Genomic DNA, 16412 nt, shown 5'->3' with positions numbered 1-16412 from the left:
ACTCAAGAGTTTACTCTAAGAACTGTGTACACTAATTGAGTCACCTGTGTAAGTGCCACAGCATCAGAGCCTATAGAGAAGGACAGCCTGGGTTCAGGGTTTAGCTGATGCCATTCAGATCTCTGTGGGAGTCATTGGCAGGTGATGGTGGGGCACAGACAGGATCTTCTGCCTTTCAGTGATCATCTTGATGTTCTAGAGGATTTTCTTCTTGTCATGGTTTAATCCCAGCCAACAGCTCAGCACCACACAGCCACTCACTTGCTCCCCACTGTGGGATGGGGGAGAGAATTTGAAAGGTAAAAATTAGAAGACTCAGGAGCAAAGATATAAGGACAGTTTAATAGGTAAAGCAGAAGCAGTGCACACAAGCAGAGCAAAACAAGGAATCCATTCAACACTTCACATTGTCAAGGAGGTGTTCAGACATCTTCAGGAAAGCAGGGCTCCATTACACATAACAGTGACTTGGTAAGACAAACTCCATCACTCCAAACATCCTTCCCTTCCTTCGTCTCCCCCCAGCTCTATATGCTGAGCATGACATCATAGGGCATGGGATATCCCTGGGGTCAGCTGGGATCAGCTGTCTGGCTGTGTCCCCTCCCAACTCCTTGTGCACCCCCAGCCTTCTCACTGGGAGGGCAAGACACAGAAAAGGCTTTGACTCTGTGTAAGCACTGCTCAGGAATAAAGAAAACAGCCCTGGGGTATCAACACTGTTTTCAAAAGCACAAATCCAAAACATAGCCTCATACCAGCTACTGTGAAGAAAATTAACTATTCCAGCCAAAACCAGCACACTTCTCTTTCTCTCCTATTAGCACCTCCTTTATAGGGTGAAGCTCCCAGTGGATTAGAGCAGGAATCCTCATCATGGATATTTCCTCTCCAGAGGGTCTGCCCAGGCAGGGAATCTAGACAAGCATGGAGAATGCTAATAGGTTGTTGCCAGGCTTCTGTTTGCCAGCTGAAGCAAAGCACATGGCATCAAGGACATGTGTACAAGCCTGTTGCAAGTGGTGGGACCAGCTGATGGTTCAACACTGCCAGTGAAGAAGAAAGCTTTTGTAACTGTCCTGATCTCCAATAACTGTAGTCAAATACTAGGCAGAGGAAAAATCATATGTGATACACTGATGTTTCTACTTGTGCACAAAGAGTGGCGGAACATTGTTGGGGTATTTAACGTGTAGGAATGTATAATGTATATATATATTGATATGGAATGTATAATATATATATAATATATATATCAATATGTATATGTATAACATATATATTGATAACATAATATGTATAATGATCTATATATGAGAACATAATATGTGTAATATATATATTGATAACAATAACATTTCCTGTTACCTACATTCAGTGATTCAGCATTTTTGAGACACATCTTTGATGAAAATACATGTGTCTAGAGGTTTGTGTGCGAGGAGGATTATATCTGGGTCAAATTAAAAAGTGGTCCTTACTGTGTTGGATGGTTAAGCTGTAAAATTTAACCAGTGAAAGAGTAGAAGTAATAATCTTGCTTTTACCAGTTCAGCAGTAAACAGAGCAGGTGCAAGCCATGTTTAATCCATCTGGGAAATGGTAATGTTAATTTCTCTTGTCTTCCTGTGCCAGATGCCAGGATCTCTGAATTTCTAATTGAGAGCACTAGCTAGAAAGACTGATAAGGCACAAGTGAGCACCTGGGTTGCATCAAAATGAGAATAACTCTGTCAACTGCTGTTTATTTTAATATCCCACTGTAGACAACACCTGTGGTATGACTTTAGAAATGGATAACCTGAGCTGATTTCACACAAGGTGAACTCAGCAGTTGTCAGCTTTTTAGGCAGCTTTCCAGCCATGTGCTGAGGACACATGCTCAATAACACAAGAGGAAATCATGCTTTATGGTTATACGGTACATTATGACTTTTTTTTTTCCTTATCCTTAAAATTCCTTGTCTGCTTCTGCATTAAAAGGAAGTTTCAAGTAGCTGTGATTTTAACATTTTCTCATATCTTGGAGTAGGTATGTCACCAGCCATGTTCTAAAAACATCTGGATGGTCAAAATTGCTTAGAATTGGTAGCGTGCACTTGCAGAGGAATTGAAGCTTTGTCAAAGATGCTTTTAACTGCTTTCCCATCTGTTTTATTCTCTTAGACTTTTTTTTTTTCTCAATCAACAATAATAGTGCTGTACTCCATGGAGTTTGCAGCACTGAAACAACACATCCTTTTGGAACTGGATACAGATCTAGTAAGAGATCCTCTGGCTGGACACAGATTTTGATTAGCTTTGGATCTTTACACTGAATTTCCTTCATGTTCAAATAATTTACATTTGGAAAATATGAACTAAAAAATGCATCTTGTCAGGGCCACTTCCTAATTACTCGGTGTATATAGAAGTTGATTCACGAGATTCATAGTCAGCAATTTATCATCCAACCCTTTTCTACTGTTCAGAAGACAGTCAGAGTTGTCTGATATACCATAAACCTCTGACTAAGGTGTATTTATTGGTTTTTAAATTACTTTGATAGCAAAAGAAAACACCACTTCTCCATAGAGATGAATGCATTTTTTTATTTGGATGGATTTTTCTTTCCTGGATTGGAGAGAAAAACTGTAACTACTTTTATTGAATGAAGTTTGACCTCTTCAGTTTAGTGAAAGCTTTGAAAAGTAGCAAAGAGGTGAGCATATTGAAGAATGTCTTTTGTGCTCAGGTAGCTACTGCTCCTACAAGATGGGATAATTCCTGCATTTTCCTAGAGTTCATCAGTAAAAATATGAGACATATTTCTGCATATATTTGCACACATGAATAGTATCAATCACATAGCAGCCCTATTCCCTTGTGGGTATGGCCAAAGCAACAAAGTGGAATTAAAGATGAGTGACTGTGCAAAACAGGAGGTCTTTGATTCTTGTATGATCTTTAGACTCTCAAGAGTGCAAGGATAAGGAAAATAAGCTCCATATTTCAGGTCTGTTTGATTTTGTAAGTAACCAGTTGAAATTAATAAGTAATCTTTTAAAATAAAATTCCTTAAGAGTGCCAAGGGTTTTATTTAAAGGTGTCTGCCACTTGTTTCTGGTGAGCTGTTCCCTGTCTGTGGCATAAGCTGTGCTCAGTGGTTTTCAGTGCTTTCTCTGCAACATTGAGGTATTTTATACCTCTTTCTGTTCTGATTGCCAAATAGTACAGAAATGTATGTCCAATACTACCTTTGATAAATGATTCTTGTTCCGAATTTGGTCTTTTGAACCAAATGAAACTATCAAAAGTATTTTTTCCAGTGTACACGTGCTGGATATACTGGTCTGTGGTCCTTGCTCAATTGGCAGGATTCTTCCTAATCCTGCATAATTTGTCTCAGTTCACCTCAATTCTTCTCTATCTAATTGGTCATGTTGAAATTCCAGTGCTATGGAAGGCAACATTTGCAATAAGAGTAAGTAGGATTGGAAAGCATCCACATCTCTATACAAGGTAGATCCTTCCTTCCCTCACAGTGCTTCAGTGAACTGTGCCTTCCTCTAAATCTTGAATCATTGTGTTTGAATTCCAAGTGTGCACCTTAGCTAAAAGCATCAAGAACAGCAGTTGTCTATGTTAGCAGCTTATTCACTCTGGTCTATTTATCCCTTTCTGGATCTGGCCTCTAGATCCAAGTGCTTCTTTTAAAAATTCTTTTTGTAATTATTTCAAATTATTTCCAAATTGGGATGAACTTCCCACCCCCTACATAGAGTGGTCCTTAGCCTGAAGGTTTTGCTTATGCTTTCACAGAAACTAAGTGTGGAAGCCAATAAGAGAACATTGAAGGGGAATAAATGCCAGTGGTCTAAGATAATTTCTAGTTTAATTTTGTAGCAGTTAGGATTGGGTTATTAAACATATATAAAATGAGAGGTGAGTGCCTACATATGTAAAAACCTTCATGTTTAATCTCTGAACTTCAGGTTTTTCAATGTTAATGATAACTAGTACTCGTATGAGGGTTTTTCTTAATTGCCTTATGGAAAGTATTACATTAACAGGTTGATCAAGAATACAGTTCTATAGGACTCAAAATAATTTTTCTCTTTCAACAGGTGGCACATTCAAGTGGTGACATAAAAAAATTTTATTAGATTTACTTCTTAGAGAGACATGCAAATAGTATTTGATCTTCTACTCTGATGTTTGCCTTTCTTTATTGAAAGGATGGAGACATTCCTGCTGAGCTAGAGGTCAGGAAGCAGATAGTACTTTTTTCGCAAGCTTGTGTGAACAGAGTTTACACCATCAAGATACTTATTCAAATATGTCTAATTACAAGACCAGTCACTGCAAAGCAGCTCTGGTTCTATAATTTGTAGGTAGTTTTACTAAACCCTTGCACTTAGGCTGAAATGTTGCTGAACTATTCCTTTGCAGGAGTGCTGTTCTTGTCATATTACACCTATGGTGTAAGAACACATGAAGCCTTAAGCAGTAACACTTGCTTATTTGAGTAGTCACAGATAGGGTAGGTTTGTGAGAGGTGTTGAGCAGCTTCCACAACTATTGTCTTAATGAAAGTACTGCACCAGGAAAGGCTGAACTGCAACCTTCTTCTTTGATCTGTTGCATCTTACTTGCTCTGTTTGAGAATATTCTTTCTGATTTGCTTTTGTTTTATCCTTGACATACATAGAATGTGTATTTAGACCAGTACTGCATTAGACATTAATTTGGTTAAATGGTTTCTCACTATATTCAGTACTGCTTGCTGCATCTGGAGCAAAATTTAATAGAGCACAGTTTAGTGTTTGCTAAAAAGAAATAGAAGAGGCTGGCAAGGAATCTCTAATGCAGCTGTGAAAGTTTTACAACAGCTTATTTATGCAGAAGTCATTATTTTGCATTTCCTTTTGTGTTAATGAGAATTAGTTTAATTTCTGATACCTTTGGAGAGAATAAACACACATAATTTCTCTCTTAAAATTTTGCTGAAAGGTTCTATAGGAAGCTTCAAGATACAGATCTGTCACCACAGATGTATCTTCTAGTCCACCATTAGACAGCTGCCAATGGCATAAAAATCAGTTTCAAAATGGGCATGAACTGTAAGGAAGGAAGTTTGCCCACTTGTCACTGCATTTCTTGTAAGCCAGGATGCAGTCCTGTTGAGAGGGAATTTATCCTCATGTTGGCATTTCTTACACCTTTTTGAGGAAGTGCTGAAATGCTCTTTCACAAAAATTTATTCTTTTGATTAACTCCATTGATTCCATAGGATGGTTCAGGAGACTAAAGTCAAATGAATCGGATTTTAAAAAGTAAATAAATTTAAATTAATTGAATAAGATATACTCACTATTATGATATGTCTTCATATCTTAATGTTAAAACCTCTTCAGAATACACCTGTTGGAAGCCAAAGCAGATAGTGCCCTTCCAGATCAGGCCCATCACAATACAGTAGGTATTCCTCAGTCAAAAAAGAAATTTTACCTAAATTTTCCAGAGCATTCATGGGAGATGCAAATCCAAATATGAAATATTTCCCAAAAAGAATGCAATTCCTTCATGCATTTACAAGGAATGGATTAACAAGAGCTGCTGAATCTTTATTTAGCACATCTTAAAATGAATACAAATGGATTTTCTAGCAGTGATTAAAATTATGCCCTACCATGTTTTCCAGAGATTCATTTATCCATTTCCAAGCTTAAGCATTTGGAAGAAATCAGAGAGCTCTGTTCTAAGCCCCTTTTAGGGTGATAAATACTAAAGGGAAAACATTTAACTCAAATAATTGAGTTTCCTTTATGTATTGTTTTAAACACAGTTTTCTTCAGCCAGTTTTCCTTGGGTGCTACATAAAATCATTTTGGATGCTGTAGTACTGGAACTGAGAAAGATGCCTGCAGTTATATAAAACCACTATTAGGTCACTTATGACTCAAAGTGACAGTTACAATCAGTGATATTTATTTTGTCTCTGTCAGGTGAAGAAGTAAATCAGTTTGTTAAACATAAAAAGATAACACTGATAGGGAAAGAAAAGGTTATATATGAAAGGATGAGACATTTTTCTTTTGGGGGGGAGGGAGTGTGTCTTGACATTCTTATTATATGGAAACTAATCTTTATGCTTAAAAGAATGACCTTTATGCTTAAAAGAATGGAACAAAGACCTTGGTTCTGCCATCAGCTCTGTTCCTGATGCTCAGTGATAATGCTGTTTTGTAGTAAGCAAATTGTGGATCTTCTGGGCCTTTATTCATAGTTACATTGAAGACCTTTAACACCCCTCTGGCAACTCGCTCCGTCTGCTAGACAATATTCCTTCCGCACGGATAATGTTATCAAACATATTGAAGAAAACCAACTGAAAATAAAGCCATCAACATCCTTTAGTTGATCCAATTATCTGTCTCTAAAAAAAGGTTTAACACTTCCTACACAGAACAGCAGCTTGAGTAATTTGGCAATGCTAACAGCGCATAATCAAGAAGGCTGTGATATGTGGTAATATATCCCATCTTTTGTGCAGGGAGGGTTTTGTTTAAGTAAATCTATTTTCTTTTAAGTACCTTTTGGATTACTTGTTAATAGGTTGCTCATCCCATTAGTCTCATAGAGTTACTACAAATGTTTAAATGCAGAAATCATAAATGGGTGAATTGTAACATTCCTGATGATGGCAGATGGCAGATTAGGCTTTGTGTCTTTGTTTCTTTTTTGTCATGTTCAAGGTGTGTTTGAAGATAGGGAGCAACTATGACTAACATGTAGAACAAAGGATTGGGTGGTTTGGTTATTTAGCTTCTACCAGTGACTAATTCACAGCTAAACCTGAAGTGTGCCATCATTACAGAATAGTGCTCAGACAAGTCCTTTTAATGATATACTGTCATAACTTCCCAGATGACATTACAACATGGTGTTTTATCAGCAAATTACATCAAAGGCCTCACATTTAATTATGCTAGGTTGGGCTGGGAAATAAAGCAGCCTGCTGCATTTAAAATGCAACGAGTTGTTTTCACTGTTAAAATGAGGAGACCCTTGCATTGTAAACCTGTTGACAGGCTACAGTTTTAAACTTTATGTCTGCAGTTGCTGTGAACCTCCAAATTATTTACGTATGGAGTTTGCATGAAGCCCGTGCCAGATCTCAGGAGTACCTTAGCCTCAGATACTGTGGTGACAGGTACCCTTGGTACAGTGTAGTTTGAATAACCATCCTTAAAAATTGTGGCTACAATGTCAACTGGGAGGAGACACATCCACATCCAGAGTCCCCAGCCCTGGCATCTGTACTCAGTGAAGGGAGATTCAACAAGTGAAAAGAATAAAGGACTAACTTGGAAGTTTCCATGGGATATTTATAGTATACATAAAGACCTGGGTGCATGCTTGTCACCAGCATCAGTTTTCCATCAGTACAGACCTATCTGAATTGAAATGGTGGCTGTTTGCACATGAAAAAAGTCTTGTGTTACATATTGTATCCTTCATAGTACTGATTTTAAACGGAATGGACAACATTTTGTCCTTCCCAGTCCATAAAATCTACAGACAGTCTGACAAGGAATACTTTGTGACATTGTTTTATATTGCTTATAAAACATAATTCATAATAAGCAGCATAATGCATTAATAATAGTTTACTAAAACAACAAAAGACTTCCATGTCATTATTCAAGTGAAGTATTTCTCTTGGACCAAAACCTAATTAGAGCACTTCAAAAAATACGGGTCATTTGGTGATACAATTAAGTGTCTTCAAGCCACAGAGAGGATATCTGTGGGTAAACACAGACTTGGTAAGAGGCAAGTGGTTTGATTTTAAGTACATCTCTATGGTAGCAGAAAAGTTACCCTAGAAAATACTCCAAACGACAGAGAGAGGGATTTAGGTGTACCTTCTGTATTCCTGGACATCATGTTGCAAGTAGTACTGTGAGCACAGAACTTTCCTTTCATGAAGTCCCTGGGGTGTACTCATTGTACAGTTCTTTGGACAATCTGTGCTCCCATAATCATTATATAATTGTGTCATAATTAGCCTTTTTGCTAAATTATTTGGAAAATGGAAATCTACTTAATTAAGTGTAAGGTATTTCCTTGTTTCCTCATTATATAACCCCCCTGCTTCCTTAGGATTAATACTTCCATTTATGCTACTTTAAACTGTCACCTCATTTTCATGTACTCTAAATTCAGCAGCATTACCAACCTCAACCAGAATACTCTTTTATTTCAGAATCCTGCTTGTATCATTAATTTATTAAGGTCATTTTCAGCCTTGGAAATGCACAGGCTGCAGAGGGTGGTTTATGCCCATCTCTGTGTCTAACTTGAGGTTCATCACTCTCCTCTTCTTGCAGAGGAGCAGGAATAACGCAGGCACACCGGCTGAGTTGGTGTGAGAAACGGCACGGCGGAGAAGTGTCCCTGTGCCTGCCCCGCTCCGGGGCTTCTGAGGCCACCAGGCTCTGCCTTCTACTGCTTCTCTGGAGGTTCCTCGTCCGGCCTCTGGCTTCAGAGGGGCCTGTGTCTACCGCAGGGACCCCCATGACCCGGCCGTGCCAGGCCTCAGGGCACTACGGACAAGCGTCCCTCCTCCAAGCGGCGCTGTTCCCTCTACCCCCGCGTACCTTGCGCATGGAGGGGCCAAGCTCCGCCTCCTCCCGCCCTCGGCACCGCGCCGCCAGCTGATTGGAGGAGCGCGCCTTCACTCCGAGGGAAGCCCCGCCCCCCGCCGGAGTGCGACTTGGCTGGCGAACGCGCCCCGCCGTTCTCGCGCCGCAGCCCTCCCTTGCGCTGCGCGCAGCGACTGGCGGAGCTGTCTGTCAGTCACGGGTTAGCCCCGTCCCAGCCACTGAGGCCGCCTCCTGAGCGTCAGGCGCGGGTTAATTGGCGCATTGGGCTATCAATCAGCAGCGCGTCCCGCCCCCTCCCGGTCAGGTAGCCCGGAAGATGGCGGCGGCGGTGGCGTCCGCAGGGGCTGGTCGTGCTCTGTGAGGGGAGCGGGCGGCGGGTCCGATGCCGTGGGCGGCCGCACCGTGGAGGCGGGGGGCAGCGGCTGCCGTGGGGGCTCGCCGGAGACGCTGAGACGATCGAGCCCCTCATCCGGCGCCGCGCCTCGGGGCGGGAGCTGAGGGCATGCAGCAGCGCGGGGGTCTCGGCGGGGGTGCCGGGCGGCGGGGGTGCTGCCCGCTGCCCCTCGGATCCCGGCGTCCGCTTGGGCTCGTCCTTCTGCTGTCGCTTCTCTTAGGGAGCGGCGCGGCGGCTCCACTTCCGCGAGCAGGTGCAGGTGAGGCGCGGGAGGCGGTGGGGGGAAGCGGGGACTGGGCGAGGGCTCCGCAGTGGGGCCTGCGAGGGGACGGTGGGGGCTTCGGTGCGGGGTGCCTTTGGCTGGGGCAGGCTCTGGGGGCGCGGCGGCGAAACGGGGACTCTGCGGGGGCACTGCGGGCTTCCAGATCCCCGTCCCTCCCCCGGGCTGCGGGCAGGGCCCCGCGCCCCTCTCACCCCGCGCTGAGGCTTCGGGAAGGGCACGGCGGGTGGATGGGATCCCGGCGCAGCGGGCTGCGGCTGCTGGCCTGTAGGTCACGGCCGGGGCTAGTGGCATTGGGCGGTATCCCGCTGTAGATATCTCGGTCTCTTTAGGTTGAACTAGGTTCTTGTCCTCTGTGTGTTTACCCACATACGTTCCTTCTGTGGTGCCTACCGTTCTAGCCTTTACAGACCTTCGGCGTGATTTTTCTTTTTCCTATTTTTCCCTGTGAATCACAGGGATTCCCGTTCCTGGGTGGAGGCTCTTAAGGGCAGACGGCGCTTCCCTCCTTTCCGGTCAGATTAGTCGGATTTCCCCCCGTCCTAGTCTCTCTAAATAGTAATGTAGTTCACATTTATTTGTCTCTTATGTAGGTAACCCGAACTTCCTTAGATTTTCCTGTTTATTTTCCTGTTTGTCTTAAAAGCACAAAACAAAAAGGCACCTTGTTAGTCATATGTGTTATTGGTCAGAGGTTTATTAGTACTGGTAGGTAACAACCATCTCTGAGGTGCTTTTATTTTTTTGGTATTTCACATAATGTTGTATTGAGACTCAGTTTTGTTGGGTGTGTTTTGCATGTGTTCTTACATCCATTTCTAGCCATGAAGAGTTGAACAGCTGAAATAGACAATATGGTCACAAAGGAGGAGGAGGAGGAGCAGAGGGTAGGGAGAGATCTGAAGCACAGAGATTAGGTAATTTGGCTGGTGCTCCACAGAAAGTATCAAAACTGGGAGTGGAACCCATACTTCCTTTATTTTTGGACCTGTGCCTCTTTCTCAATTGTTTGGGTTTTTTTTTACTCCCAAGAACATTTCTGATTTGTTCATAAGTTACTCCCTCCATCAGCCCTCTTTGAGGTCTTTCTTACTTTTGTAGAAAGTACTTTCTGAAGAAAGAAAAACCTGTCAATCAAGTCTGTGTTTCCTTTGAGGCTAGAAGATAGGTTGTTCATTTATGAAATATTTGAAGTTTGTCCAAATAATATTAACTTGTTCTTAAGCCATAAGATAAGGCGGCAGAGTCAGTTCTGTGTGGAGGTCTTTTCTGCCTTTTTGATGTCTGTATTTCTGGGAAATGCAGTTAGTTTTTCTGTGTAAAGGTTAAAGGGTAGTTGTCAAGTGATTGTCTCAGGACTATGGTGTGTGCCTTACAAAGCTGGGAGACCAAAACAACTTCCATGACTCTGGTAAAAAGCATCATTCTCAGATGGGAAAACTGACTGGACAAAATGCAGGAGACAAAGTGTTAGGGGAGGTTAAATGATTGTTTTAAAGGTTGAACCAAGGATGCTCAGTGCAGTGCTGCTAAGAGAAGTATTTATCATGGTCTGATAGTGGGCTCATATGACATTAATGAGACAGCATAATTTTATATGTTGGTTTTGATTGTAATTTAGGCCAAAGCATGTATACATGGGATCTTACCTGAAATAACCCAGAGAAACTCAATTAACTCCAGGAAATGAAACTGCTGCTTTCTACTGTATCTTTGCTGATGGTAAGAAGCAATGTCCTTGGAGTATTTTATTGACAGATATTTAGTATTTAAACCTTAAAGGCCTCAAGAGGAGCCTTTTCCAGTTTCACTGGCATTCCTTTTGCTGGGAAGACTTCCTACTGAATGAAATAATGTGTGCAGATGGGGTTGTGTGCAAGATTCTTGGTCCTGCAACATGTCCTGTATTGTCACAACAGCAGGAACCAGTTAGAAAGCTACAAGGACTTTTTCTTTCCTTTCCTCTGAATAGCTTACCAGTGGATGGCAGTGAGACTGTTTTGTCTTGAACCTTCTTGCTCACACTACATAGGTTTTATAATCTAAGAAGACAAACCTGTGACGTTGTTTTGCTGGGTTAGGAATCCTGAGTTCTGTTTAAAAACAACTTCAGCCATATTGTGAATTTCTCTCCCATATATCCCAAGACAGGTTGCTTTTATTTCCTATCCTGGGACTGGCAATCACTGATGGTCTTCATTCTGGACTGTGGCAGTCATTGTAGTTCACCATAATACTCATTCTGTTACATAAGAGTTGTGAACTTGTGAAGAATTTAATGAACTTTCCATGAAATAATTAGTAACTGGTTTCAGAATTATTTCAGATCGCACAGTTCTTTAGCTAGGAAAAAAAGGTTGCTGCTTTAACAACCTTTTTTTTTTTTTTGTCAGAAAGTTTGTTTGACAACCACATTTTGAGGTGTGTTGCCCTGAGCTTGGTACAGGAAAAGTGGGAATCCACAGAAGAAGAGGAAGGTGTCTGTAGTTGTAGTGAACTCTGCAGAATAGTTTGTGGAATATACCCATAATAAATTATCCTTTCTTTTGGGGAGGAAGCTGGAAAGCAGGAAGTGATAATGGACAGGTTCCAGCAAGACTAGACTGGATTCATTGTTCAAAAATGCCCCATTTTGTCGACCTGCTGGGGAGGTGTGCCACACTATGACTGGGGAACTGTCGAGTTCCCAGGGCCTTGATCAAGAAGAATGATGCTGCTCTTTTAAGTATGGCTTCATAGTGCTAGCATATGAAGCTGTGCATTGATGATGGGGTCTGTAGTAATCTTCTGGTTTTGAGGTTATATTTCTAAACTAATTTAATTTTTTTTCAGCGCTAAGGAAAGGAGGTAAAGGAAATTGGGCTGTAACTGTCCCCTGGTAGGGTTCATGGCAGTTATTGTAGGAAATGGGAAAACCAAGATGCTGAAGATGCTACTAGCTAAAAATACTTTGGCCAGCTTGGATTTAATTTATTCTGTGAGTGGAAAAGGAGGATACTGATATGGACTGTGATAGTGCTAAATTTAAAAGTTTCACTTTATACTGGAGGTGAGGACTGGGGGCAGGTGTGCTATAACGGAGTTCATATAATGAAGGTCTGTAGTTGTTTTGAGCCTATAGAGTGTTGGTTATTTCACCTGAACGTATTGGACCAAGAGGACTTCTATTTCTAGTACAGTGTGGTCAAAGTAAGGGTATTTAGCAGCTACTCTTTAACAGCAATATTTAGTAACCAAACTTAATGCATTATAATCTGGCAGGTCTGCTTTACTGTGCTAAAGCTTTACATTTATATTCAGTCTCTCTTTCTGTTCTTCTGATTTGGATTTACATACTTGACCTTAATTCATCTGCTTCTCTAAGAAAGTTAAGAATCTGAATCAACAGTATGTATGTAATGTCAGACAAAGTATTTATATCATCTCTGTGCTCTATGAAGTCTGTGCAAAGTAACATGGAATAAAAAATGATCTTATTTTCCTGTAAATCTTGAATAGGTGGCAGCATTTTTGCTAGGTGTGCTTAATTTCACATTTGTGATGAATTATGTAGTCTGTTCAGTTGAATTGAGGCACCTGGGCTGGTGCTTCCCTGGTTTGTGCAGAGAACCTCAGTCTTGGGGCTGAATGTCATGGCAGTGAGTCCTTGCTGATGAGCTTAGTCATGTGCAGCCCTGGAAAAGATACTTGGAGATTGGTGTATAGCATCCAGAGACATCCATCTGGAGTATATGCACTTGCATCTAGTGAAATCAGCTCGCCATAGGTGATAAGTTAAAACTTTGAGATTAAGTCACTTACATGTTAAGATGTTGCTTTTGAGTTGCTGTGGCTCTATGTTTCCTTTGGAGTTGTGTCAGACTGGAGCCCAGTTGTGGTTGTGGCCTGTGGTTTGGTACAGTGCAAAATGTCTGCGACACTTGCACAAACTAAGGAAAGTGATTTTCTAAGGATATGCAAGTTAGTGACTCAGATGACTTGAAATTAGGAAAAATCTTGCTTGTAAAATGGGGACTTTAATTTGTGGTATATACTTTTCTTGGGAGTGATCCGTCTTTTCTCCCCCTTTCAAGCACTAAACTTGTTTACTTCTCATTGCATTTCTTTTTCTAGCTTCTGTCCCAGATGCCTAATAATTGTAGAGCTTGAGCTACTAAGTTGTCTTTTATCTTTTGTTTCTATCTGAGAGTTTGTGACTGAGGTAAGAATCCAACCCTGACTCCTTGGCCTGTGGGGATGTTCCACGCAAGGCTTTGTTCACAGGTTTGATCTACTTTCTCTGCCTTTGGCTGTAAAGTGTCTGGACTTTGCTGCAACTAAAGCAGTTCTTATAGGAGGAGGTCACTTCCTGAGGTTATTTCTCACATCTTGAATGCTTGGGTGTATTTAATAATTCCTCAGATATCATTGCAACATGGTAGGATAGCACTGATCAGAGACAGCCGAAGGTACGCCGTCAGGCACAGGTCACTGGTTTCAAAGGGCTCCTTAGTGCTGGTTTTGACCCACTGTATGAAAAAAAGGAGTTTGTTATCTAGTGAGATCCAGCATTCTGTTTGAAAATCACAGAAGACCAAGTTAAATTTTTGAGGGCTATTGAACAACTGTCAGGCAAATTTGAACAGAAGTGATTTTCTGACATGTGCTGTAGTCTGGTTTCAGTCACCATTCACGTGTCATTTACCTGCACAGAATAAAGGGACCCTCGGTCACAGTAATGCCAGAGGCTGCAGAAATCATAGTTCTCTGTTCTGGTCCTAACACTCTGGTTCTGCAGCAGCAGGACAGCACATGGAGCACTGGAGTCTTGCTTAGGTTTCATTTTGGGTCTGCCTTTCTATTTGGTGTGTACATCTATCTGGAACTTGATACAGGTCTGGATACAATTTGCAATAGTTTCAGTGCATTTATTGCTCTGAATAAGCTATATATTCAGAGCAGTAAATAAGTTCTTGCTGTATAAGCTCTTTGTTTTCATTGTACTGCTGTGATAAAAGGTCTTGAGCAATACCAGTGATAGAAATATTTTGTAGATGCTTTTATAAACAGAAATGTACAAAGTGTATCAGGGTAGCTGTTTCAGCCTAGGTATGTAGTTGAAGCACAGCCTGTAGCAAGGTGTTGTGCCACATGTAGCTTAGGCAAGATGATGGTGTGAAACAAGTTATGTCACGGAATTGTCTTCTGATGGATTTTAAATATGAAAAGCTGGTACAAAGTAACACTGTGTCCAACACTACTACAATTACAGAAGCTTCCTTAGTGGTAAGGAAGCATCGCTGCAGTGACCTGAGTAATATTTTTAGAGACTACCATTGCACCCTGACACTTCTTTGTTGGGAAAGAGGTGTAGAAGAGCTTAATAGTAGACTTCTGAATGCTGGCTTTTACACTCTCAGCCTGTAGACCAGATCCAGTTTTCCAAAATCAGTCATTCATTCTATGGTCTGTCCTTCCTAGGGATCCTTCAGCTGTGAATATGGATGAGAAATAGAGCTGCATAAGCTCTTTTGGCAAAATGCTGCTTCTTTCTTTCTTTCTTTCCCACATTTCTTAACTTAGTTGTGCATCATAGTTGGAAATGCATCTGGTGTAAAATCAAGATTTTAGAAAATCCCATTATGTGAAGGTTGTGTGTAATCTCTTCGTGTTGCTTTAAATGACTGTGGTCTATCTACTATGTTTTAAAAACATCTACAACTCCAGTGCTTCACTGTTGGAGAAATGGTATAGCAGATGAAAAATACTGTACTTGAGCAGGAATTAATTGTCAAAACCAACATCTAGCAATATACTATAAACTATGCTCAGTAGGATTTTTTTTATATGTATCTATGTATGTGTACACACACAAAGCCTTAACAATCAGATGGTACCTTTGCAAGGAGATAATGCTACCCAGATTTTCTAGAAACACTGCCATGAAGGCCTAGGGTACATTATTATTTAACATGTACATTTTTTTACCTTGTCTTAAGATGTCTTTGTGCAAACATCAGATTCTAACACTGAAACTTCAAACAGATCTCACTCTATAAACACTTGAAGTACTAGCCTATATTTAGTCCTTATTAAAATTGAGAAGTATGCTGTTGTGTGAGTAATTCTTTGACATTACTGGGAAGACTTGTAGTGTAATAGAATAAGGACAGAAATGTGAAGCTAACCTCAGCTCACACTTTTATTAGTTACTTGCTATTCAGCCAATGCTCAGGCCAGGACAAGCTTTCATTAAAACTGAGGATTTGAGCTGTGGTGTTCTGAGGGTGCTGTACTATGTGAGAATCCAGCATTGCCCCAGATATTCTTGCCTCAGGATATGTAACCTGTGCCACCTTTATGTACAGAGTGGACTTAAGTGGCTGTAGAAGCTCATTTGAAGCACCCTGTAAAGTAATTAGGGGTAGCATGGGATAAAATAGTTTGGAAAAGTGTTGGCTAGGTTGCAGGACAAGCTTCTTTAACAGACTTTACTCTTTAAGGACAAATGGGCGGATTGAGATAATTTGCCAAAAATTGTTGACATAGAGTTACACATCCAGTTGTGATAGGAATTAGCCAAGGTTACTGCTTGGAAGTTGCATAGGACAGGAATGATTTTGGGGTCACATGTCCACAAAAAGCATTTAACTATGGAACTGGCTATTGTCACTGTAGAGCTATATCCAGAACATGAGGTGGGTTGGAGGAATGTGTCAAGGGATTTTTTTATTGCTTCATGGGGGAAAATCTCTGTAGGAAATTGTCACTTGCTGTCTTAGTTACCCTTACTGCTGAGGATTAACTCTTGTAGGGAAGAAAAGCTGGTGGGTTTTCAGAAGAATTGTCCTGTGCACATGTATTGGCCTTCCATCCCATCCACCTCCCCATGATGGGCTTAAATAATAGAGTTCTGGGGTGTGTTGGGGAGTGTAATGGGCAAGTTGAGTAGAGGGGTGAAATGTTTCCTCTACAAGTAACTTGGGCAGCTGTAACTTTAAATAAGTAAGAAGTTGCTTTTTTTTTTCTTGAAACCAAAGGTAGTAATTAAGATTTTCCACACTTGTAAGGAAGAAGGGGAAACAAAGTCAGGTGATAAAGTGCTTTT

The 16412-nt window shown here is 41.1% G+C and overlaps 1 protein-coding gene across 1 annotated transcript in view; it reads left to right on the top strand.

The window, feature by feature from the left end:
• The first annotated feature begins 9153 nt into the window (after positions 1-9153).
• LMTK2 (lemur tyrosine kinase 2) overlaps positions 9154-16412 on the top strand; it is a 42225-nt gene continuing 34966 nt past the window's right edge. Inside the window, exon 1 of the mRNA XM_034065352.1 lies at positions 9154-9304. Within this exon, the coding sequence (XP_033921243.1) occupies positions 9154-9304 (151 nt within the window). The remainder of the gene's footprint in view (positions 9305-16412) is intronic.

This window comes from Melopsittacus undulatus, chromosome 8 (genome assembly GCF_012275295.1).
Source record: "Melopsittacus undulatus isolate bMelUnd1 chromosome 8, bMelUnd1.mat.Z, whole genome shotgun sequence".
NCBI classification, from domain to species: Eukaryota; Metazoa; Chordata; class Aves; order Psittaciformes; family Psittaculidae; genus Melopsittacus; species Melopsittacus undulatus.
This window is presented reverse-complemented; position numbering and strand designations above follow the sequence as displayed.